This window comes from Mytilus galloprovincialis, chromosome 6 (assembly GCF_965363235.1).
Source record: "Mytilus galloprovincialis chromosome 6, xbMytGall1.hap1.1, whole genome shotgun sequence".
NCBI classification, from domain to species: domain Eukaryota; kingdom Metazoa; phylum Mollusca; class Bivalvia; order Mytilida; family Mytilidae; genus Mytilus; species Mytilus galloprovincialis.
Genome location: NC_134843.1, coordinates 58,515,729 through 58,537,668, shown reverse-complemented (window position 1 = coordinate 58,537,668; position 21,940 = coordinate 58,515,729). Strand labels below are relative to the sequence as shown.

Genomic DNA, 21,940 nt, shown 5'->3' with positions numbered 1-21,940 from the left:
TTTGGTAACAGAAGTCCTCTTGTCCTCTTAACGTAGTGACTGCTGTCCGATTATGGTTTTGCTATTTCTGTGCAAATTAGCCTGTTTATTGCATCATTGAACTCTGTTATTATGTTTTTGTTCGGGTTGTCTCTGACACAATCCCCATTTCCATTCTCATTGTTATAGTACTGGTTCCAAATTCTACATTACTCGCGTAATGTTTTAAAGTCTTTACCCTGTCTACTGTCAAAGTATTTGAAGAAACTGCTATAAATTGGGTAGCTGAAGTCCTGACTGATCAATGCTTTAAAGATGTTTTTCCAGCAATGATTTCTGGTTTTCTGTTAAAGTGTCTAATCAGTACTTTCAAAAAGAAAAATGTAAAACACAAACTGTAAATGAGTGTTAAAATTAATTTAAATTTAAATCTTACTCAATGTTGAATATAGCTATAATAAATAATTATAAAGTTACTTTAAAAGAGGGACGAAAGATACCAAAGGGACAGTCAAACTCATAAATCTAAAACAAACTGACAACGCCATGGCTAAAAATGAAAAAGACAAACAGAAAAACAATAGTACACATGACACAAAAGAGAAAACTAAAGAATAAACAACATGAACCCCACCAAAAACTAGGGGTGATCTCAGGTGCTCAAGAGGGGTAGGCAGATCCTGCTCCACATGTGGCACCCGTCGTGTTGCTTATGTGATTACAAATCCGGTAAATAGTCTAATTCGGTAGGTCACATTCATGAAGGTATACATATTTTAGATGGTAGCTGTTCTTACTCTAATCATTAAATGTATTTAGAATTGTTAACAATAATTAAAACTAATTCAACAATTTAACTGTCTTCCTTCAACTGTTAAATAATGTAGTTATAAACAAATTACTTAGGGTTTAATTAAATTTGTGTCTAACACACTATTGAGAAATGAAACTTGCTTCATTCTATCAGTATCAGGAAAACAGGTATAGTTAGTTTCTTTTAATATAATTAATTTATAGTAGATCGGGAAGCATATAAATATTTGAATGAATCATCCCTCTCTTCTGTGTTGTTAATCATACCTGGCCGTTTTGGTTTGTAGCAGGAACTCGCGAGTTTATTTCCAACCTTTAATTAATGTCCCCATCTATTACGAAAACTTCGATCGCAATTAGCCTCTTTAATAATTCCAACCATTTTTATCTTGATGCTAAAAGTAGATTAAAAATTATGTATCTCTGTAAAAGGAGAAGGTCTTGCTGGTACATGTAAGACCTATTTGTTTCACTATAAAATTTGTTTTTTTTTTGTGTTTTTTTTTCTACAGAAATGATAACTGAGATTTGTATTTGAAATTGATAATGAAATGTGTTGTGTTGCTGTTATAAATACAAACAATACTGATATATGTAATACTGACGATTCTGGTTCAAACATGCAAATTCACACCAACATCTGGCATAGTTACTATCAGAATCATATATCAAATGTTTTATAAGATACATGCGTACCCACTTATAAAACTACTTTTCGCCTCAAATAACCTTGTGCAAAGAAATTAAAAACAAAACAACTTAATTCTCATATTACTTTAAAAGAAACATGCTATTAAAATTGATAAAAAGAAACAAGGATTAAAGAGTGCCCGTTTTATTTTTGGGGCCATGATATTTTACCTACCTTTTATAATTATAACAGAATCGCAAGTTTGTTTATAAAAATATGATAAGAGTAAGACAAAACAAGTTATACGAAACAGGTCGTTATAATAAATAAACAATTCAGATAATTTGCTTTTTAACTTGATGTTGCACCGTAACACAATGGCGGTATGTATGAATACTGAGCAACCCCCAAAAAAATCGAACAGTAACATATAGGAAGGGTATACAATATACAAAGACATAACAAAATGGCACAATATCACGTACGTCAGATGATAAACAACAAGTACCTAAACACAACATTTTAAGACTCCACAGAGTGAATGGGGATTGGTAAAATGGTCTCCATTGTTCTACCTTCCCTTAAACCATAGCCAAAGTGGGGCGTCCGTTTAGCTGTGCGGGATGCACAAGTACGCACCCAGATGCCTCGTGTAGAGAGAATTCCGAGATCTTTCTACGTTTATAACCCTTGTGACAACTCTTTGAGGGGCCCATAGATGGCATGTAGCAAAGACGAACGTTCGTCCCTATCCAATTTGCCATTCCCGTGGAAGTCAAAATTTCTTCGACCTTCATCCAGGACGGCCTCTGATGCAAGACTTACCTATACATATTTTGATATGAGCGTCACTGATGAGTCTTATGTAGACGAAACGCGCGTCTGGCGTACTAAATTATAATCCTTGTACCTTTGATAACTAATTACCTACTGTATCTTTTTTTATGAACTTTTTCTTGTCCTGAACATATATATAATAAAAAGAAGATGTGTCAATGAGACGACTCACCACAAGAGACACTCTGACACGGAAATTAACATGTATTGGTCACCGTACGGCCTTTAACAGTGATCAATGCCTACACCGCAGTCTTCTATTCAAAGCCCCGAAAAGACAAATGTAACGCAATTCCAATAAGTCAACTAATTGCCTTATTTAGGTGCAACCCCCCCCCCCCCCCCCCATATGATAAAAAGCAAAACATTTGTTTGAGGCCTAGGCAAATACAGAATATAGCGATGTTGAACATCTTTGCTGGGGTTACTCCCTCCCCTAACCTGGGACAGTGGTGTAACAGTACAACATAAGAGCAGACTAAAATCAGTTTAAAAGGCTTAACTCATCAAGCGGATACAAATAAAATAACTTTTACACAAACAGAGTGAACGTGGGAGGTACTTGTACATCCCAAAAACAAACAGACTAAGACCAAGTGTGAAGACGTCTTAAACAGTTGATTTTTTTCTAATGGTGTTATAAAATATTGTGGGCATATTTTTTTATCCCGATGATTTCATATAGTTTGACGAGTTTATGAGAGTTTTATTTCCGAAATAAATGAATATCCGAACTTTTAAAAATAATGAAAGAAGCAGAAACAACGCAACTCAACAGTTACGGATATCGTTCTCTTAACATTTATTACAATGACGGATATCAGTCTTTATAGTTTCCCATATCTTCGCGATTATTTGAAATTATGATTTCTCCATTTAGCGGTTGATCTATGAAAAGAAGTTTGTATTTCAGTTTCAAACTAAGTGATACTTTGAATAAAGGCAACACTAGTATACCGCTGTTCGTAATTCATAAATCGATAGAGAAAAAACAAATCCGGGTTACAAACTAAAACTGAGGGAAACGCATCAAATATAAGAGAACTACGACATTTAATGAGACGAAATACCGAACAATAACACAGAATTATTACAGAATTGACAAAAAAAATATTGACCATAAACATCGTCCGCCATTTATGGATATAAGTTACTGCAGCTACGGAAATCACATTTACCTCAGTGATATGGTCCGCGCGTATGGTCGGACCATATGAGTATATATACTCGTTTGGTTAATAACGGGTGGACCATATGATTATTTTGACTAAATAGGTATATTTTCAAATATGTATTAGAAACGTTTCAATAATACAATAAACTTAATCATAAAAAAAAAATAATGTTGATTACTGTAAACCAACTTATTTTCGCGGATACTTTATTTCGCGTTTTACCAATTCTAGTCCATTTCGCGCCTTTTAAAATTCGCGATTTTCTTATTTACATGATGTAGATTAATAACGATTTACTTATTCGCGACGATTTATATTCGCGTTATTTTTCTCCTCGCGAAAGTCGCGAAAATAAATCGCTCGCGAAAATAAGTTGGTTTACAGTACTTAAAAATGTTTTATATAATACGAAGGCTTCATAAACATTAAATATAGATGCCATAGTCTTCGTTGCTAATAATATTCGTGAATGTATGCTTAGTTTGACATATACTTCAAATGGAGGAAGAGTTGCAACGCAGTGATATCAAGATATCAGGCCATTCAGAATTCTCTACGGTGTTTTTAAGAAGCTCTAAATCTCCAATATCGTAACATGACTGTAGTACACCATATTCACAGAACAATTTTAAATAAACCATGGTCTTTGCCGGTGATGTCATCTACTTTACACAATAAACGTGGTAAATCTTAGACGCTCTCTCTGTCAACCCACCGGTATACATAAAGTAACAAAACTTCCTTTACCAAATGTGCATTTCATTGTGACATCTTATGAAATGGTTATATTTATAAATTTACTGTTTACAAATTTTTGAATTATTTGAAATACTAAGGCTTTTCTACCTCAGGCATAGATTACTTAGCTGTATTTGGCAAAACTTTTAGGAATTTTGGTCCTCAATGCTCTTCAACTTCGTACTTTATATGGCCTTTTAAACTTCTTTGGATTCGAGCGTCACTGATGAGTCTTTTGTAGACGAAACGCTCGTCTGGCGTATATACTAAATTTAGTCCAGGTATCTATGATGAATTTATTGTACTTAAAAATTAACTGTGAAACTGCTGATATTTATTTATTTAGTTAATCTTTTTAATTATTAAAATATAATAAAAGACCTTTTTAATGACGTGACAACTAGAAGGGATACACCTTATGAAGATTTTAAAAGCATTTAAAGTAAACGTGTTAATTACCACGACCATACGCGTACATGAGCTCGGTCAATGAAGGTAAATCGCTATCGTCTCTTATTATGTTGATGTAAATCCCCTAAAAAATTTAGGATTTCACAAAGAGAAGGTCTCATTTCAGGATGATGAACATAACTGCACTGTAGGATGTTTCATTGAAAATGTCTTTCCGCGCATAAAACTTACACGACCAATGTCAATGAAGGTTAATCGGTAGTTGGGGGATAAGAGGGCGGACTTTAATTCTTTTTTGACTATTTCAGCAGTGTTAAAAACTTGTATATAAGTAAATGATTAATGCATACATGGAGAAATGTGCAATTGTCAGGAAACTTAAATTTTTAAAATAAAAAATATAAAAAATAATAGTTTAAGATGCAGCATGCATGTGTTCTGCAGTATTTCGACAGTGATGCATTTTTTGTGAAGTTGCACGGATCTTTACGGTTGTCTATTAAACCATGAGGCTCAAAAATAATATGGTCAGCATTCACACACGTTGCATTATGGCACAGGTGCGAGGCTTATAAATTTCTTTCGATGGCAATTGTTTTTAACTGTAACATTTTTGCCAAGCGTGCAACATGCATTCTTGTCCTTTTCCGATTTGGATAAGCCACATTAATCATCGGCATTCCCTAAAATCGTTCATCTTTTCCTCTGAATGGCCCCTGGCAAGATTAAGCACGACCCCTGTGCTGCATCAATGCTATTTGACAGCCAAATCTTCGTATACATGTACTTTTCATCAAAAGTATTAGAAGCCATTTGGTATTGTTTTTATTAATTAGCACTATAAAAAAGTATGACAGCTATCATTCTCAATTGTGGTCATCGGGCAGTGAAACAATCAATCACGTTTGAAATTACAGTTGAAATTGGTGCAAAATTGGATTCTCAAAAGGTGATAATGGTAACGTTTTTTGCTGAGACTCAATCCATATCGTAAACTTGTATATGCAAGATGGCTCATTTTGAAGCTGATAACCATGCATGTGTGGTGCAATTTTCTGGTTGACAAATAAAGGCAACAGTAGTATACCGTTACCGTTGTTCCATAATTATAAATTGATTGAGAAAAACAACAAATTTGATCTATTTTCTCGTCTAGTACCCAAAAAGTAAAATCACAATAATACTGAACTCCGAGGAAAATTCAAAAAGAAAAGGCCCTAATCAAATTGCAAAATTAAAAGCACAACACATCAAACTAATGGTTAACAACTGAAATTCCTGACAGTCTACATGCATTTTATTGTGAAGAAAATTGTCGATTAAACTTGGTCTAATAGCTAGCTAAACCTCTAATATGTATATCGAAAAGAAAAGCCTTCTAAAGCTATCGTGTTTGCATTTGGCTTTTCCCTCTGTAGCTATCTCTTTTGATAGACATCATTCCCGAAATCAAAATAAACCTGTCGATAAATGGCTATCAGGCAACCACTATCGACCATTTATTGGTAATTATAGTAGAAATTATTCGATAAAAGTTTATTTCAAATCTCTTGAAAAAAAGATGAAAATGGTCAATGACTATTCAGATACACATTTATGAGAAATAATAAATAGTTCTTCAAAAGGTAAATCTTATATTATCGCATCCAATTCAAATACCTCGGACAATTCGGATGTTTCCACTGTATTTGCTCTTTCCGGTGCGAGATGTCTATAAATACGAGCTTGTTCGGTAGTTATTGGAAATCCCTTTCCGTGCATAAAACTAGCATAACCTATATCAATGAAAGTTATTCTACAATCATCCGTGCTAATATTGACCAAAATGTTGTCCAAGTTATTGATTAGTACACCGGACTCATTCATTACTTTAAAGCATATGCGAATTGGTATGCAATTTTGAACCAGTTTTGTTGATTAAAGGAGGTGTCCGCAATAAGCTGATGAAGTCTTGGTGAGTTCTTTATCAACTCTTGAACAATTCCAGGAGGGTTTCTTTCAGAGGTTCTTTGTAAAATACCAAACAGATTGGGTGTAACATATGTTTGCTCTTACATTTTAAGAAGCACTGATCCGCAGAAATCCCGACAAGGTTGTCAAATGGTTGTTTAAACAGTTTGCAACGCTTTTTAACTACAATTGTTAATAGCAATTTATCTTCAAACAGCTGAAATTATGTCCGTGCATTATGATTTGTACTCTTCAGCTGTAGCGTAAACTTTCGTGTATATATCCTATACTGTTTAAAGACGCGATCCTGTAGAATGGCATATTAAACCAAGCGTTTGTTTTTTAGAATCCTCCTTTTAACATATAGATAAAGAGGGGCAGTGGAAAATTTCCGTTGGGTAAGCATAAGTGCCGTCTTGGACTGTACCACCAAAGGCACCATCAATTTTACAAAGCATTTCTACTATTATTTTATCCTGCTCTTTATTGGTCAAATACGGTGCAGCGTTTGATGTATATGCATCAGGACTAATTTCGAGTATGTAAAATAGTTCAAAAAACGTGTATAACATATTGATAAAGTATCAAAATGCTGTAGAAAGTACGAGAGAAACAATCGTCTCCAAAGTGCCACTTCCGTCAGCAATGTAAACAAAAATTCAAAAATACTATAATATTATTTTGCATTTACGGTGCGGCAACTTTGCAACAATCGTGACAAACGAACATTCTTAAACCAACAAAATTATCTTTATAATAATTAAATAATATGAGCCAGTCCATGCGAAAAGGTACAAAAAGTCATTTTTTGAAAAAATTCTAATTTTGATTGATTCTAAAAGAAAATTTTATGCTCTTTTCAACGGTATATAGCAATACTACTTTTCTATTTTCAAAAAACGTTAAATAAAAGGATCAAAACATAAGAGAAATAGCCATTGACGTTGCATTTTCCCATGATGACGTCGTGAAAACTTTGGTGAAAAAGATGAAGACGTTAATTGTCAACACTCATTTTTATTAAATAATTTGTAACACAAGCTCTTATATGTACTCCGACAATCATATCCAGTATCATTGTGTGTTTTACAATTCATCATTCACTCCTCATTGCCATTAACTGTAGCACAAAATATGTCCTGCTTGGCAGGACGGACGTATCGACGCAAAATATTCCGAAAGTATTCCAGTCTTTCTGAACTGAACCCGGCCGATGGTAAAACTAGAGGAAGAATCTCACTTGAAAATTCTTTGACATTCGATTTTAATAATTTAATTTTAGTTTCTGCATCATTGTTGTTTTTTTTGACAAATACGCATCCGGGATGATCGGAGGAAAATCGAAACTGTTGATATTGCCGTATTCCTTTCAATGGTTTAAAATGACAGGCAAAAAATGTTTTCCAATCCCTCCATTCCCACTCCAGTTCGTTATTTTCTTTTTTCATTACAACGGCTTTATTTGATGCTGTTGATTTATCGACAATTTCTGCTATATCTTGTAACAAATCTACATCAGAGCGTCGATACAGCCTTTTTGAGTGGGCGAAGCCTGCATCGATCAAGCATCTGAAATTTAAAAGAGATATTTTAGTTTGGACATTCAAAATTTAAAAAAAAAATGCGTATTATTTTTCCTGTTTTAACAGATATAATATAAGCACAAATAATTGAATAAACATAAAATATTATGAAAATCTAATTCTATTGTTTTATAACTGTTTATAAGAGCGTAATATAATTCAGTAGAAAAGGGGGAGATATTTTTCTTCTAGAGGATTGATTTGAACAGCGTCCACGTATGTCTTTTAAAATAAATTTTACATTTACCTTGCATGTCCTGGTATCTGCATCATGTAGTAAATTGTCGAATGCAGTTTTGCCATTACTCTCCAACAAAAGTATGCAATCACATACTTGTTTTTGTTTTGACCTATAAAAAATATTTAAAATATTATATATGGAATGCAGAAATCAGTAAAAGCAAGAGAGATTTCAAAATAAAAAAAAAATAAAAAACAAGTATTTCTAAACAACCGAATATTTCTTTTTGCAGACATTGTCCTATAAGTAACGAGTTCCTAATATTTCAATCTATATCTTATTTCTAAACTTGCTTAAAAATCTATTTGACATAGTTGGGTATTTCTAATCTTTAACGGATTGTCTCCCTTAGGCCATACCTCCACAGTTATCTGCATGGAGACCGCATTCTCTCTCGCCATATCCGTAATTTGTTAGTGAATGGTGGAGCATTGAAATGACTGCGTTTGGGCCATGAATCAAACTTCCATCTTTACCTGAAATAAATGCACGTTTCAATGTATTATTATATTGATAAACTATATAATTATTAGTACACTATTAACCAATATTCCCGTAAGTAAAACGCGTACAACAATAAAAACTGAGAAAACTGCATCTATCTAAATGTATATATGACGGAAACTGAAAGTATGACCTATAATAAGAATGAATGGTTATTTCTACATACTAATTCAATCAGACGAACATGATAAAATAACTAAACCGCATTTCTTTTTTTATTTTTTTTTTTGGGGGGGGGGGGGGAGACTAAAAACCTTTTTAAAATGATCACTTTACTGCAAAACTATTTAGTAAATAACTTTGATTATAAATTAAACAAAGACAGTAGCACATTCACAAAAAAAGATTACCTATAGTTTCATTTTCATCCACTAAGTAGTTATACTGAATAGGTATACCATCAACTCTAACTCCGAACATATGGATTTTCCGAGCTGTCACAAAGTACATTGGACCTATCTGTCTACATCGATGTGGAAGCGTAAAGTGCTGAGAAAAGTCAAAAGTATAATGAATGTAGCGATAATTATGAAGAAGGGGCCTGATCGGTATTGGAAGCCGATTAACGCCATATAATTCATCAGTGCTTTTTTGAAGCCAATCTTTATATACGTCCCTTTCAATTTTGCAAGCTTCTACATGTTGTTGAAGTTCAGAAGAATATTTAAGTTTGTCCTCTTCTGATGTAGAATCCATTATGAATTGTTTGAAATTTTCGCATTTGAAACATACATCGTCTTTTGGACCGCAAATTTTTATATGCGGGCAACATTTTAACCATATATCACGAAATGACGATTTCCCTACACTGCTTACTTCTTCTGTTTCACATGCAGACTTGTATTTAAAATGCAAATTTAACAGAGTTTCGGATGAAGACAAGTAAACAGGCGCTTTATCATCTCTTCCTCTTGGTGCAGCTGGTTGAGGTAATCCAAATTCATTGGCGAAACCAACAACAAAGTCAACAACCCGTTTTGTGTCATCGTATTTCAAAGCGTTATGCGGGATTTTTCCCGCATTCCCATGATCCCTTGGAACTTTGCCATTTTTGTCAAGATGCGATTTAAGGTTTCGTAAATGTTTCTCGCCAATATCATGACAAACTTTAAAACATTCCCGACAAATAGGTCTAGACTCAAAAGAGTACGAATATCGTATCCTTTTTCTTTTTCCTTTACGGGTTTTTTCTATATCTCCAGCCATAGTTAAAGTTCCCATTAACAACATATCTTTTTCATTTTTAGACATTTCTCTCAAAGAAAGAACATTTTGATATATAGTTTCAACCTGAAATTGTTTTAAACAGCTTTTTTTCCCTGAACAACCAGCATCGTATGCCTTTTGCAATTTTTCATAAAGCTCGTCTATACAGTTTTCATTCAAAAAATCCACTTCTTCTGTTTCATCATTTTCTCTTAAAAAATTCCTCACAATTTCTTCCGTATTATTATTATTTGTGTCTTCTGCATCACTTTCATCGTCAACTAATTCTGTTTCAAAATTATTAGGCATTTGTTTTGGTTTAGGCGAAGTCTTCGGTCCAAAGAATTCATTATGTAAATCATCTATTTCCTGTGAATTACATGAATAAGTTATTTATTTTAAATTTCATAATTGTAATTTCATCATAGTGGAATTTAATTTTTTTTTTTTTTTAAATTTGTTATCAATCACACTGTATTTTTAATAAATTATTTTGCAATCAGACCAGAGAAAGAGTAATAGCAGAGAGATACGAAGCAATACAGGAATTTGTTAAACATTGTTTCCATAGTTTAATAAGTCTATTTTTAACCGTCACACTTGACCTGCGGAGAAGTAAACAATCGGGAGTTTCGGGAAAAGTTTGATAATGACAAAGCTCTATATTTATGAAAGTATTTCGACAAATAGAATATTTCAATGATACCGGATTGTTACTATTGTAAATCTTCTTATTTTTATCTGTGTACGATGTTGAAAACAGGTTCGTACAGAATAATACAGCTAGTACATGTACATGGGACTCGAGACATGGGCGTAGGTACGGTGTGCAATAACTACACAAAAACAAACGATTTATCATGTTCTGTTGAATAAAGTCGGAAACATCTTGTGTCAGAAAGGATTCTAAAAAGAATTTATTGTTTTTTAGTGGTTTTATTTGTTATAGTATCAGTTTTATTAATATTCAGGACCGGGAAGAAAGAAGTTGACCACAGCGTTGAATGTACATCTTGCGGGGTCCTTCAGTGATCTTATGACCATGTTTTCTCTGAAAAATAGTGTTTATTACCTAAAATAACAAGACAATATACACACTAACCTGAAGCCAATCCATTTTTGTTGGGACAGTATAAATTTGATCAACCTCGAAGCTTTCCCTGCTTTCCTGACGTGACACACCCACCAAACGATAAAACATAAACACCGCTAACTTTGACGTCGATTTCTGACGTTTTACGGTTTTGACGTTTTTGTACCTTTTCGCATGGACTGGCTCATATATGATTGGTACATCATATAATAGTTTAGAATTGGACAGTAGTTAAAGTGAGCATTTTTTTTTCGAACCCAAAATAATAATAAAAATAGTATAAAAAAAGACAATGGTTAGAGACATGTGACAAAAATTAACAAAAGACGTCTTGACAGCAATATAAAGTCTATACTATATTCGTTACTGTTTTTGCATGCCACAAAACCAGGTTCAATCCGCCATTTTGTTCTTTAAAAATGTCCTGTACCAAGTCAGGAATATGGCCATTGTTACATTATAGTTTGTTTCTGTATGTGTTACATTTTGACGTTGCGTCGTTTGTTTTCTCTTATTTTTTAGCATAAATTAACATTACGATAAGACGTGTCACGGTACTTGTCTATCCCAAATTCATGTATTTGGTTTTGATGTTTTATTTGTTATTCTAGTGGGATTTTGTCTGTTGCTTGGTCCGTTTCTGTGTGTGTTTCATTGTAGTATTGTATCGTTGTTCTCTTATATTTAATGCGTTTCCCTCAGTTTTAGTTTGTTACCCCGATTTTGTTTTTTGTCCATAGATTTATGAGTTTGAACATCGGTATACTACTGTTGCCTTTTGAATCAATGCAAGATGTTTACAAATTGAATGAATCATGTAAATACAGGTAAGGTATAACCGTTGTTTTACCAAAAATGAAATTGATCAGATGGTGTGGTTGGTATAATAATTTACCTAAAGTATATTAAATTTATCATTTGTAATTTCCCTTGGTTTCAGTAATTTCCTATTTCTCTCAATTTCTACTGCTAGTACATCTGTAAAAGAAAATGAGGCAATTCTTATTTATTTACCTTCTCATACACTTACAATGAAGTGTATTCTTTTCAGATGTGCAGATGTCTGGCAATGAATATCACTGGTTTTCCAACAAGGAAGTTGATGAGAAAATATTGAAATACTTGAATACCTGATTTTTGGTCTATTAAGGCTTATAAAAAATTTTGTTCAATAAACTTTAAATCGCTTTTTTTGTAACTAGGGTTAAAGAACCTAATGAAGACGTTATCGGCATGAAATTGCATGAAACTTGGCAAATATAAAATACAAAACAGTAAATTAAATACAACAAAATGAGAATTTTACATTTTTTTTAACTAACATTTAGAATTTATTTGTATACAATGTACATTACCTTGAACATTGGAAATATTCGGAATGTAATCTTCTGTTGACTCGGATTTAGCATCTAGAATAAAAGTACATCTAGAATAAAAGTACACTGTTTAAATGCAAGTTTATAAATATTTTTATATGAGCGTCACTGGTGAGTCTTATGTAGACGAAACGCGCGTCTGGCGTATTAAATTATAATCCTGGTACCTTTGATAACTATTTAACCGATCACATTAATGCTGAATAAAAAAAAACATAAATTCCTAAAATCATTTAACAATAAATTGCCATTTTTCTCCTCACTATCTGGTTCATTAACAGTCATACGAAGAGTCCAACAGTCCACTTGTATTTCTGTCCATCTGATGAGTTAAGAACGAACTATAAAAATCCGTTGAAAAAGGCGGATTTTTATAGTTCGTTCTTATGTTGTACTGTTGTACCACTGTCCCAGGTTAGGGGGAGGGTTGGGATCCCGCTAACATGTTTAACCCCGCCACATTATTTAAGTATGTCAGGAGCCTGTAATCCAGTGGTTGTCGTTTGTTTATGAGTAAAATATTTGTTTTTCGTTCATTTTTTTTTATATAAATAAGGCCGTTAGTTTTCTCGCCTTTTATAGCTGACAATGCGGTATGGGCTTTGCTCATTGTTGAAGGCCGTACGGTAACCTATAGTTAATGTCTGTCATTTTGGTCTATTGTGGACAGTTGTTTCATTGGCAATCATACCACAACTTCTTTTTTATATATACGAGTTCTGACAGTATCAACACCATTAGAACATGTATCTATTTGTACTTGTCCTTTCTGCCATCACTCTTTTGTTGAGCATTATATCAAACGATAACATTATCTATACAACCTGGTTTCCAATTTGTTGTAGTTTTAGTAATTCTCCATAATCTGTAACATTTGATTGGACAGTTATCACCAACGCTTTTTGAAGAAAATGTTCTTATTCAGTTTACGATTCTGTGTTTTTAGCATGGTTGGGTAGTTCAGTGATGATGTTTTTAAAATGTTACATACATAATGTAGTTGGTCACAAGGCATAACTTCAATGCTTTAAATATTCATGTCCTTTAATGTTTTAAATAGGTGTTTCGTAAGTCAAGCAGGGGTCTACTTACCAAATTGAGTACTGATATAAACTTTTCCGGTAGTGTAGCCTTCAAATTTAAATAAAAAGTATCAATAATCCTTATGTCAATCTCATCGATTAATTCTTCCTTTTTCACGTTTTGAAATGGACGGTTTATTTAACATTCCTTAATTTGAACCAAGAGGGAACCTTTAATATTTCTTGTAACCTCAAGATCTAATTGTATCATTTGATAGCAGCACTCCAAATTCAAATGGCTTTTACTTTCTACACCACAAATACAGCTGTTGCCCCCCCCCCCCCCCCCCCCCCCCCTGTTGAATAATCTACAATTGCCTGACTTGTCTATCACTGAAAAGTATTGAGTTTGAAATTAAGATCAATGTCTCCTTTAGGCTTTAGTTTGAAATTAAGATCAATGTCTCCTTTCGGCTTATATAGTTGTCAAATGTTTTAGGTCATTAGTCCTTGCTTCCGTGTAAATTATCATTATCTATTGGTGGCCGAAAAATAAAGTACATTATTTTTTTCTATTTTCAAAAATTATTTAAAGAATGACTAATATCTTCGTAGGCTTTCAAATGATCTTTTTTCTTGTCTCACATAAAATATATTCTGTATTTATAATCCAGTAGACTTCTGGTAGACAAACAACAAAACTGTCTATGAAGAAAGAACATTTAGAAAAAATGTAGTGCACACTAGATAACCCTCGTAGCAGGTTATTTAAAAGTGTGCTGCACTTTAATCACTAATGTGTCTATTTTTTGTATGCCTTGCCCTTTATTCTCTCTATTCTGAAAACCACATCCACACCCTCATACAACGATTCGTTATTTTACTTGGGTGGGCCTGCTACGGATGATAGCATCATCAAAAGCAGGCGTGTCATACACCATTGTGTAGAAAATCAATTTAGATTAATTGCATATCAGGTTTTAGTGGGGTTGACAACCGCGAATTCGGCATATAACGGAATTTTGCGACCTTATGTTATATTAAGGTATATACCTTTGAAAAACATTCTGAGACAAGTGCCTGTGGGCAATCTATTAAAGGCAGTCTCCTGCAAATTGAAAATAACTGATTACCGATGGGGAGAGGTCGGAGCAATAAGGAACACGTTATAAAACAAACAAGACAATGGAATAGGAAACAGTTCTATAATATATACCTTGCATGAAATTGTTCTTTTCTTGTTTGAAATGAATACACTCTTTTCTAGCTCATAATCTTTCCTGTAATTTTTCATTGAACAATGTTGAACTTCTGTGAATGCCAGTTTCTTCGAGCTCATCGGACTTATCCTTGATTTGATCTCCTCTTTTATCCAACGCAAAGCATACAAAAAATAGACACAAAAGTGATTAAAGTGCTGTCGTATAAAGAATAGAGAACAGGGGTAAAAAATTATAAAGAATGAAAAAATAGACTAAAAAATTAAGAATACAGAAATGAAGGACCCGTAATCAAACACACTCAATAAAAAAGGAATCAAACACACCCATTAAAAAATAAATCAAACCCACTTCATAAAAAAGGACCAGTTCGTGATATCTTATTCTCAGATTTATTCCTTTAAATGCTGTTGATCTTTCAATTTACACTATCAACATATACAAGACACAGTTGAACATTATGTATTTATTGTTTTTGTGAGTGTTATTAATGCTATCAACCAAGTTATTCTTTCTCTCAGTAGATCTCTACATTGTTCATTCTAATATGTATAAGTGATGTGTAATCATCGTGTGTAATGTTATTTTCTCGGGTTGCCCCTTAAATTTGCTGACTATTTGGAACGCATCTATCCAATCGAGCTAGAGATAAAGGATACTACAGATACAGTTAAGTAGGCCTCATATCTTGACTTACATCTACAAATTGACAATGAGGGTCGGTTGAAAACAAAACTTTACGACAAAAGAGATGATTTCAGCTTTCCAATTGTGAACTTTCATCTCCAAGTAGCAACATTCCAGCAGCACCTGCATACGGGGTATATATCTCCCAATTGATACGATATTCCCGTGCTAGCATTTCCTATTATGATTTTCTTGATAGAGGGTTGCTGCTCACAAGGAAGCTATTAAACCCAAGAGTTCCAAATGGTGAAGTTGAAATCACCCCTTCGTAAATTTTACGGACGCCATCACGAGTTGGTTGAACGTTATGAAATAACCGTTTCACAAATAATATCGGATATGTTCCTCACGTCGTTACTACAATCCCCTTCCCTTTCATGAATGTGACCTACCGAATTACTATTTACCGGATTTGTTATCACATAAGCAACACGACGGGTGCCGCATGTGGAGCAGGATCTGCTTACCCTTCCGGAGCACCTGAGATCACCCCTAGTTTTTTGGTGGGGTTCGTGTTGTTTATTCTTTAGTTTTCTATGTTGTGTTGTTGTTGTTTGTCTTTTTCATTTTTAGCCATGGAGTTGTCAGTTTGTTTTAGATTTATGAGTTTGACTGTCCCTTTGGTATCTTTCGTCCCTCTTTCTGAAATAAAGAATATTCTATTCTAAAAAAAAATAACCGTGCACTAGTTCTGCGTGTTGTTCTTAACAGTTATTGGCGGTGTTTTTTCCCTCTGCTAGAAAAGGTCCTTCCTTGGGGCAGGCAGAAGAAATCTTTAGACTTCAATTTTTTTCTGGTTTGACAAAGTGTCCTGCGGAGCACCAATGTCATTGCAGAGATATGTCAATGCGTCAATCTCTTAAATGACAGGCCGGCACTTCATTGACATCTGGAAAGACTGAACAAAATGAACCGCAAATAGATATACAATACATTAACAATCATTAAGATATCAGGAAGGATAGAGAATAATAAAAACTCCATCTAAGTAAAATCATTGAAATATAAATGCTTCAAAAATGCATTAAATTTTGTTACTCAGAAAAAGATTAAACTTTATGTTTGTCAAGGTTGAAAAGTCATATCAATGAACCAAGTTTCATGAAATTATTATCCCCTGTTTTCCAGCAAATTCCTAATATTCTTTAACCTAAATTAGCAGAACCAAATTAAAAATTTCAAAGTAAATCATACAATTTTAAAAAATCCATTAATCGCATGGTTTAGTTTCTAACCGCTCATCTATGAGATAGTTGTCAAACATGTTAACAAGAGTTAGGGGGAAACATTAATAGAAATAGAAGCAGCATAAACACTTATGGTTTCCTAATTTCGTTCAGCAAATATAACACTTACACGTGTTATATTCTGCGGTTTCTCAGCATCTGATCCTTGATCATCGAGAACACAGAGGACATCATCAGCTTCTTCTACAATTGTATGGCTGCGACAGTCTGAGTAAGTCCAAGGTGGAGAAAGAACTATTTCTGTAATCTTCAGGGAATGATTCTCTGTCCATTCATTTTTTTTCTGATTGGATCACCAAAAGCATATGCTTGCATGGTAAATGGTATCTTTTCCTTTTTGGCACTGACATTTTGGTGAGCCATTCCCACAATCAAATTCCACCTTATACATAAGATCTCTATTTGAGGCACTTCCAACAACAAAATTCCACATGGATCAACTTGGTCAATGTTTTGTATCATGGTACTTGGCTTTATCCATCTCAACATAACATGTTGAACAAAGTTGGATGGACATACAATACAATTACAGGGGAGATAATTATGCATTCAAAAATATTGCTAGAATTGTTTAAGGTAGAGACGGACGGGTATCACAAGGCCCTATATAGCACATTCATTTTGCGTAATTATACATTTTAAAAACGGTTCCGATTCTTTTTTTACGCAATCGATAGACAAGGTAAACAAGCAAAATGGCAAACGACTGCGACCGCCTTCGTGTTAGCGGTCGGTTTATTAAGAACTGTTGTGAAAGTACAATTTACACGACGTAACGTCATATTTATTCCCGTACTTTCACTTTCCCATTGTTGACGTCAACTTCCGCCGAGCAATTGTTTATATGGTTTTAAATAGTGAAGTTGATATTTACCACGAAGAATAAGAAGATTGATATTTGACTTGATATATATTTTATAAAAGGTAAACAGCATACATTTACACACTGTAGTATTTTACTGATCTCCGCATCAGGTTCTAAATATATACTTTGCCCTATTTATAGATCGTAGTTTCCCCTTTTTAATATAGCGCGATCGGCAATTCAAACACATTAACGTTGGTTGTTCATTTGTTATTATTTATTCGCGTATTCCTGTGTGAATAAACTGTGTTGTATATTTATTGTGTATTATAATAAAGTATTGTATTTCTACATGTTGTTTGCATAAAAACGTAACTGCCGTATAAAGTTGTGGTAATTGTTTAATGAGACAAATACTTGTTGTGAAGCCCATGTATGATTTTACCCGCTCGGACGTTTATTCTATAAATAAGTAAGTTCACAACAACTATTTGTCTCATTAAACAATTACCACAACTTTATACGGCAGTTAAATTAACTGCCGTATAAAGTTGTGGTAATTGTTTAATGAGATTCTATAAATAAGTAAGTTCACAACAACTATTTGTCTCATTAAACAATTACCACAACTTTATACGGCAGTTAAATTAACTGCCGTATAAAGTTGTGGTAATTGTTTAATGAGACAAATAGTTGTTGTGAACTTACTTATTTATAGAATAAACGTCCGAGCGGGTAAAATCATACATGGGCTTCACAACAAGTATTTGTCTCATTAAACAATTACCACAACTTTATACGGCAGTTACGTTTTTATGCAAACAACATGTAGAAATACAATACTTTATTATAATACACAATAAATATACAACACAGTTTATTCACACAGGAATACGCGAATAAATAATAACAAATGAACAACCAACGTTAATGTGTTTGAATTGCCGATCGCGCTATATTAAAAAGGGGAAACTACGATCTATAAATAGGGCAAAGTATATATTTAGAACCTGATGCGGAGATCAGTAAAATACTACAGTGTGTAAATGTATGCTGTTTACCTTTTATAAAATATATATCAAGTCAAATATCAATCTTCTTATTCTTCGTGGTAAATATCAACTTCACTATTTAAAACCATATAAACAATTGCTCGGCGGAAGTTGACGTCAACAATGGGAAAGTGAAAGTACGGGAATAAATATGACGTTACGTCGTGTAAATTGTACTTTCACAACAAGAACGATAGATTAAAATATCTACAAGGATTAATTCTTTGGACAAGAGTGGTAAATGTATTCAATGGGGAGATCATGATTACGTTACGAGGGCAGCATTGCCATTGGAACTAACAACAATTCAAGAGACACCGGTATTTACTGTATAATACATAGTTGAGAACATTTCCTCTAATGTTGCAGTTTCAACTGATATCGGGCACAGTAAAAACATTTTATGGAATGAAGGCCGGAGGATTGTTGAGTTAGAACTGCTAGCGGAACACCTCTTCTGCATCAGATGCAACACCCCACTCCACCTGAAGAATATAGTAGGTGAAATGAAACAATAAGTTTTAGCACCCCTTCGTTTTTTACAAACTATTTAAACCATGTGAAGTTTATATCTTCATATCTTGACTTACATCTTGAAATTGACAATGAGGGTCGGTTGAAAACAAAACTTTACGACAAAAGAGATGATTTCAGCTTTCCAATTGTGAACTTAACATTTCTAAGTAGCAACATTCCAGCAGCACCTGCATACGGGGTATATATCTCCCAATTGATACGATATTCCCGTGCTTGCATGTCCTATCATGATTTTCTTGATAGAGGGTTACTGCTCACAAGGAAGCTATTAAACCAAGAGTTCCAAATTGTGAAGTTGAAATCATCCCTTCGTAAATTTTACGGAATCCATCACGAGTTGGTTGACCGTTATGGAATAACCGTTTCACAAATGATATCGGATATGTTCCCCAAGTCGTAACTACAATCCCCTTCCCTTTCATGAATGTGACCTACCGAATTTGACTAATTACCGGATTTGTAATCACATAAGCAACACGACGGGTGCCACATGTGGAGCAGGATCTGCTTACCCTTCCGGAGCACCTGAGATCACCCCTAGTTTTTGGTGGGGTTCGTGTTGTTTATTCTTTAGTTTTCTATGTTGTGTCATGTGTACTATTGTTTTTATGTTTGTCTTTTTTTCATTTTTAGCCATGGCGTTGTCAGTTTGTTTTAGATTTATGAGTTTGACTGTCCCTTTGGTATCTTTCGTCCCTCTTTTATAGGAATATGATTGCTATTCACCTTCAAATATGTCCTGCTCGCTGAAATCTTTACAATTTTTCTCTCAATCTAAACCCTTGTAAGAAATTATTCACCTGTCGTCACTATGGATCTTTTGTCAGGACCAGCAGGAACGTCGCCATAAAGATAACTTCGTTCCGTAACACTTGAGTCGTATTTGCATTTAGATTCGGTTTTAAGACAAATGTTTCCACAAATGCAAACTCGTTTTGTCGGATGACCTTCCAAAACAACTTTGCTGTATGTTACATGGTCTTTATATTCCATTGTACATTCATCAAGTTTTTGCTAATTTTTAACCGTTTCGAAAACGCGTTAAAAAAAGTCTCTTCTAGAAGGACGGAAAACATCTGCGAGAATTTGTTTATCCCTATCTATTATTACGTTAGAACACTCTATAAACGACTTTTTCCAATTTCCAGGCTTATTTTCACCGATAGATTGTACGTCCGTAGGTTCCTCCGACAGGCAGTACACCACACTAGTTGCTATACTTAATGGTGTTAATTCCCCCTTTACGAACCCTCCTGGTTTTGCCTATCCTTTTTAACTCACCTTTCCAAAAGGAAATGTGAGCTTTTGCCATGACTTGGCGTCCGTCGTCGTCCGTCCGTCGTCGTCGTAAACTATTTCAAAGATCTTCTCCTCTGAAACTACTGAACCAATTCAAACCAAACTTCATCTGATTGATTCCTAGGGTATTTAGAATAACGTTTGTGTTTTAATTCCCATTTCATCAAAACACATGGCCGCCATGGCTAAAAATAGAACATAGGGGTAAAATGCAGTTTTTAGCTTATAACTCAAAAACCAAAGCATTTAGAGCAAATCTGACAGTAATATTGTTTATCAGGTCAAGATCTATCTGCCCTGAAATTTTCAGATGAATCAGACAACCCGTTGTTGGTTGTTGCCCCTGAATTGGTAATTTTAAGGAAATTTTGCTGTTTTTGGTTATTATCATGAATATTATTATAGATAGAGATAAACTGTAAACAGCAAAAATGTTCAGAAAAGTAAGATTTACAAATAAGTCAACATGACCGAAATGGTGAATTAACCCCTTTAGGAGTTATGGCCCGTTATAGTCAATTTTTAACCATTTTCCGTAAATCTTTATTATCTTTTACAAAAATCTTCTCCTTTGAAACGACTGGGGCAAATTGAATTAAACTTGGCAACAATCATCATTGGGGTATCTAGTTTAAAAATTGTGTCTGGTGACCCAGCCAACTAACAAAGATGACCCCATGGCTAAAAATAGACCATAGGGGTAAAATCAGTTTTTGGCTTATTACTCAAAAACCAAAGCATTTATAGCAAATCTGAAATGAGGTTAAATGGTTTATCAGGTCAAGATCTATCTGCCCATACATTTTCAGATGAATCAGACAACCGATTGTTGGGTTGCTGCCTCTGAATTGGTTATTTTAAGGAAATTTTGCTGTTTTTGGTTATTATCATGAACATTATTATAGATAGAGATAAACTGTAAACAGCAAAAATGTTCAGCAAAGTAAGATTTACAAATAAGTCAGTTGACCCCTTTAGGAGTTATGACCCTTTATAGTCAATTTTTAACCATTTTCCGTAAATCTTAGTTATCTTTTACAAAAATCTTCTCTGAAACTACTGTACCAAATTTAACGAAACATGGCCAAAATTATTTTTAGGGTATCTAGTTTAAAAATTGTGTCCGGTGACCCGGCTTACTAACCAAGATGGCCGCCATGGCTAAAAATAGAACATAGGTGTAAAATGCAGTTTTTAGCTTATAATAACTAAAAAACCAAAGCATTTAGAGCAAATCTGACATGGGGTAAAATTGTTTACCAGGTCAAGATCATTCTGCCCTGAAATTTTCAGATGAATTGGACAACCCGTTTTTGGGTTGCCGCCCCTGAATTGGTAATTTAAGGAAATTTTGCTGTTTTTAGTTATTATCTTGAATATTATTATAGATGTAGATAAACTGTAAACAGCAATAATGTAATGCTTGGGGTATACAATGTTTTTTTTTATACTTTCATCATAAATTATATTATGAACACGAGACAAATGAGACATTTCAGTGTGTCCACTCTTGTTTTTGCTTTTGAAGAAGATG

At 33.9% G+C, this 21,940-nt stretch overlaps 1 protein-coding gene and 1 long non-coding RNA gene across 2 annotated transcripts in view; one reads left to right on the top strand and one right to left on the bottom strand.

Annotated features, from left to right (window-relative positions):
• Nucleotides 1-21,940, top strand: part of LOC143079982 (uncharacterized) — a 250,721-nt gene that overhangs the window by 170,520 nt on the left and 58,261 nt on the right. The window lies entirely within an intron of this gene.
• On the bottom strand, nucleotides 7,536-11,352 carry LOC143079979 (uncharacterized). The gene is made up of 4 exons (XM_076255609.1): nucleotides 9,213-11,352; nucleotides 8,718-8,834; nucleotides 8,365-8,467; nucleotides 7,536-8,103 (listed from the first exon to the last, which is right to left on the bottom strand). The coding sequence occupies exons 1-4, from the start codon at nucleotides 10,375-10,377 to the stop codon at nucleotides 7,635-7,637; spliced, it is 1,854 nt and encodes a 617-aa protein (XP_076111724.1). The 5' UTR covers nucleotides 10,378-11,352; the 3' UTR covers nucleotides 7,536-7,634.

Excerpts from the sequence above, each read along its gene's own strand:
- LOC143079979 (XM_076255609.1), bottom strand. The coding sequence starts at position 10,377 with ATGCCTAATAATTTTGAAACAGAATTAGTTGACGATGAAAGTGATGCA. Across the intron at positions 8,468-8,717 it reads CCATGCAGATAACTGTGGAG|GTCAAAACAAAAACAAGTAT; the intron begins GTATGGCCTAAG and ends TATTTTTTATAG. Across the intron at positions 8,104-8,364 it reads CAGATACCAGGACATGCAAG|ATGCTTGATCGATGCAGGCT; the intron begins GTAAATGTAAAA and ends TTTAAATTTCAG.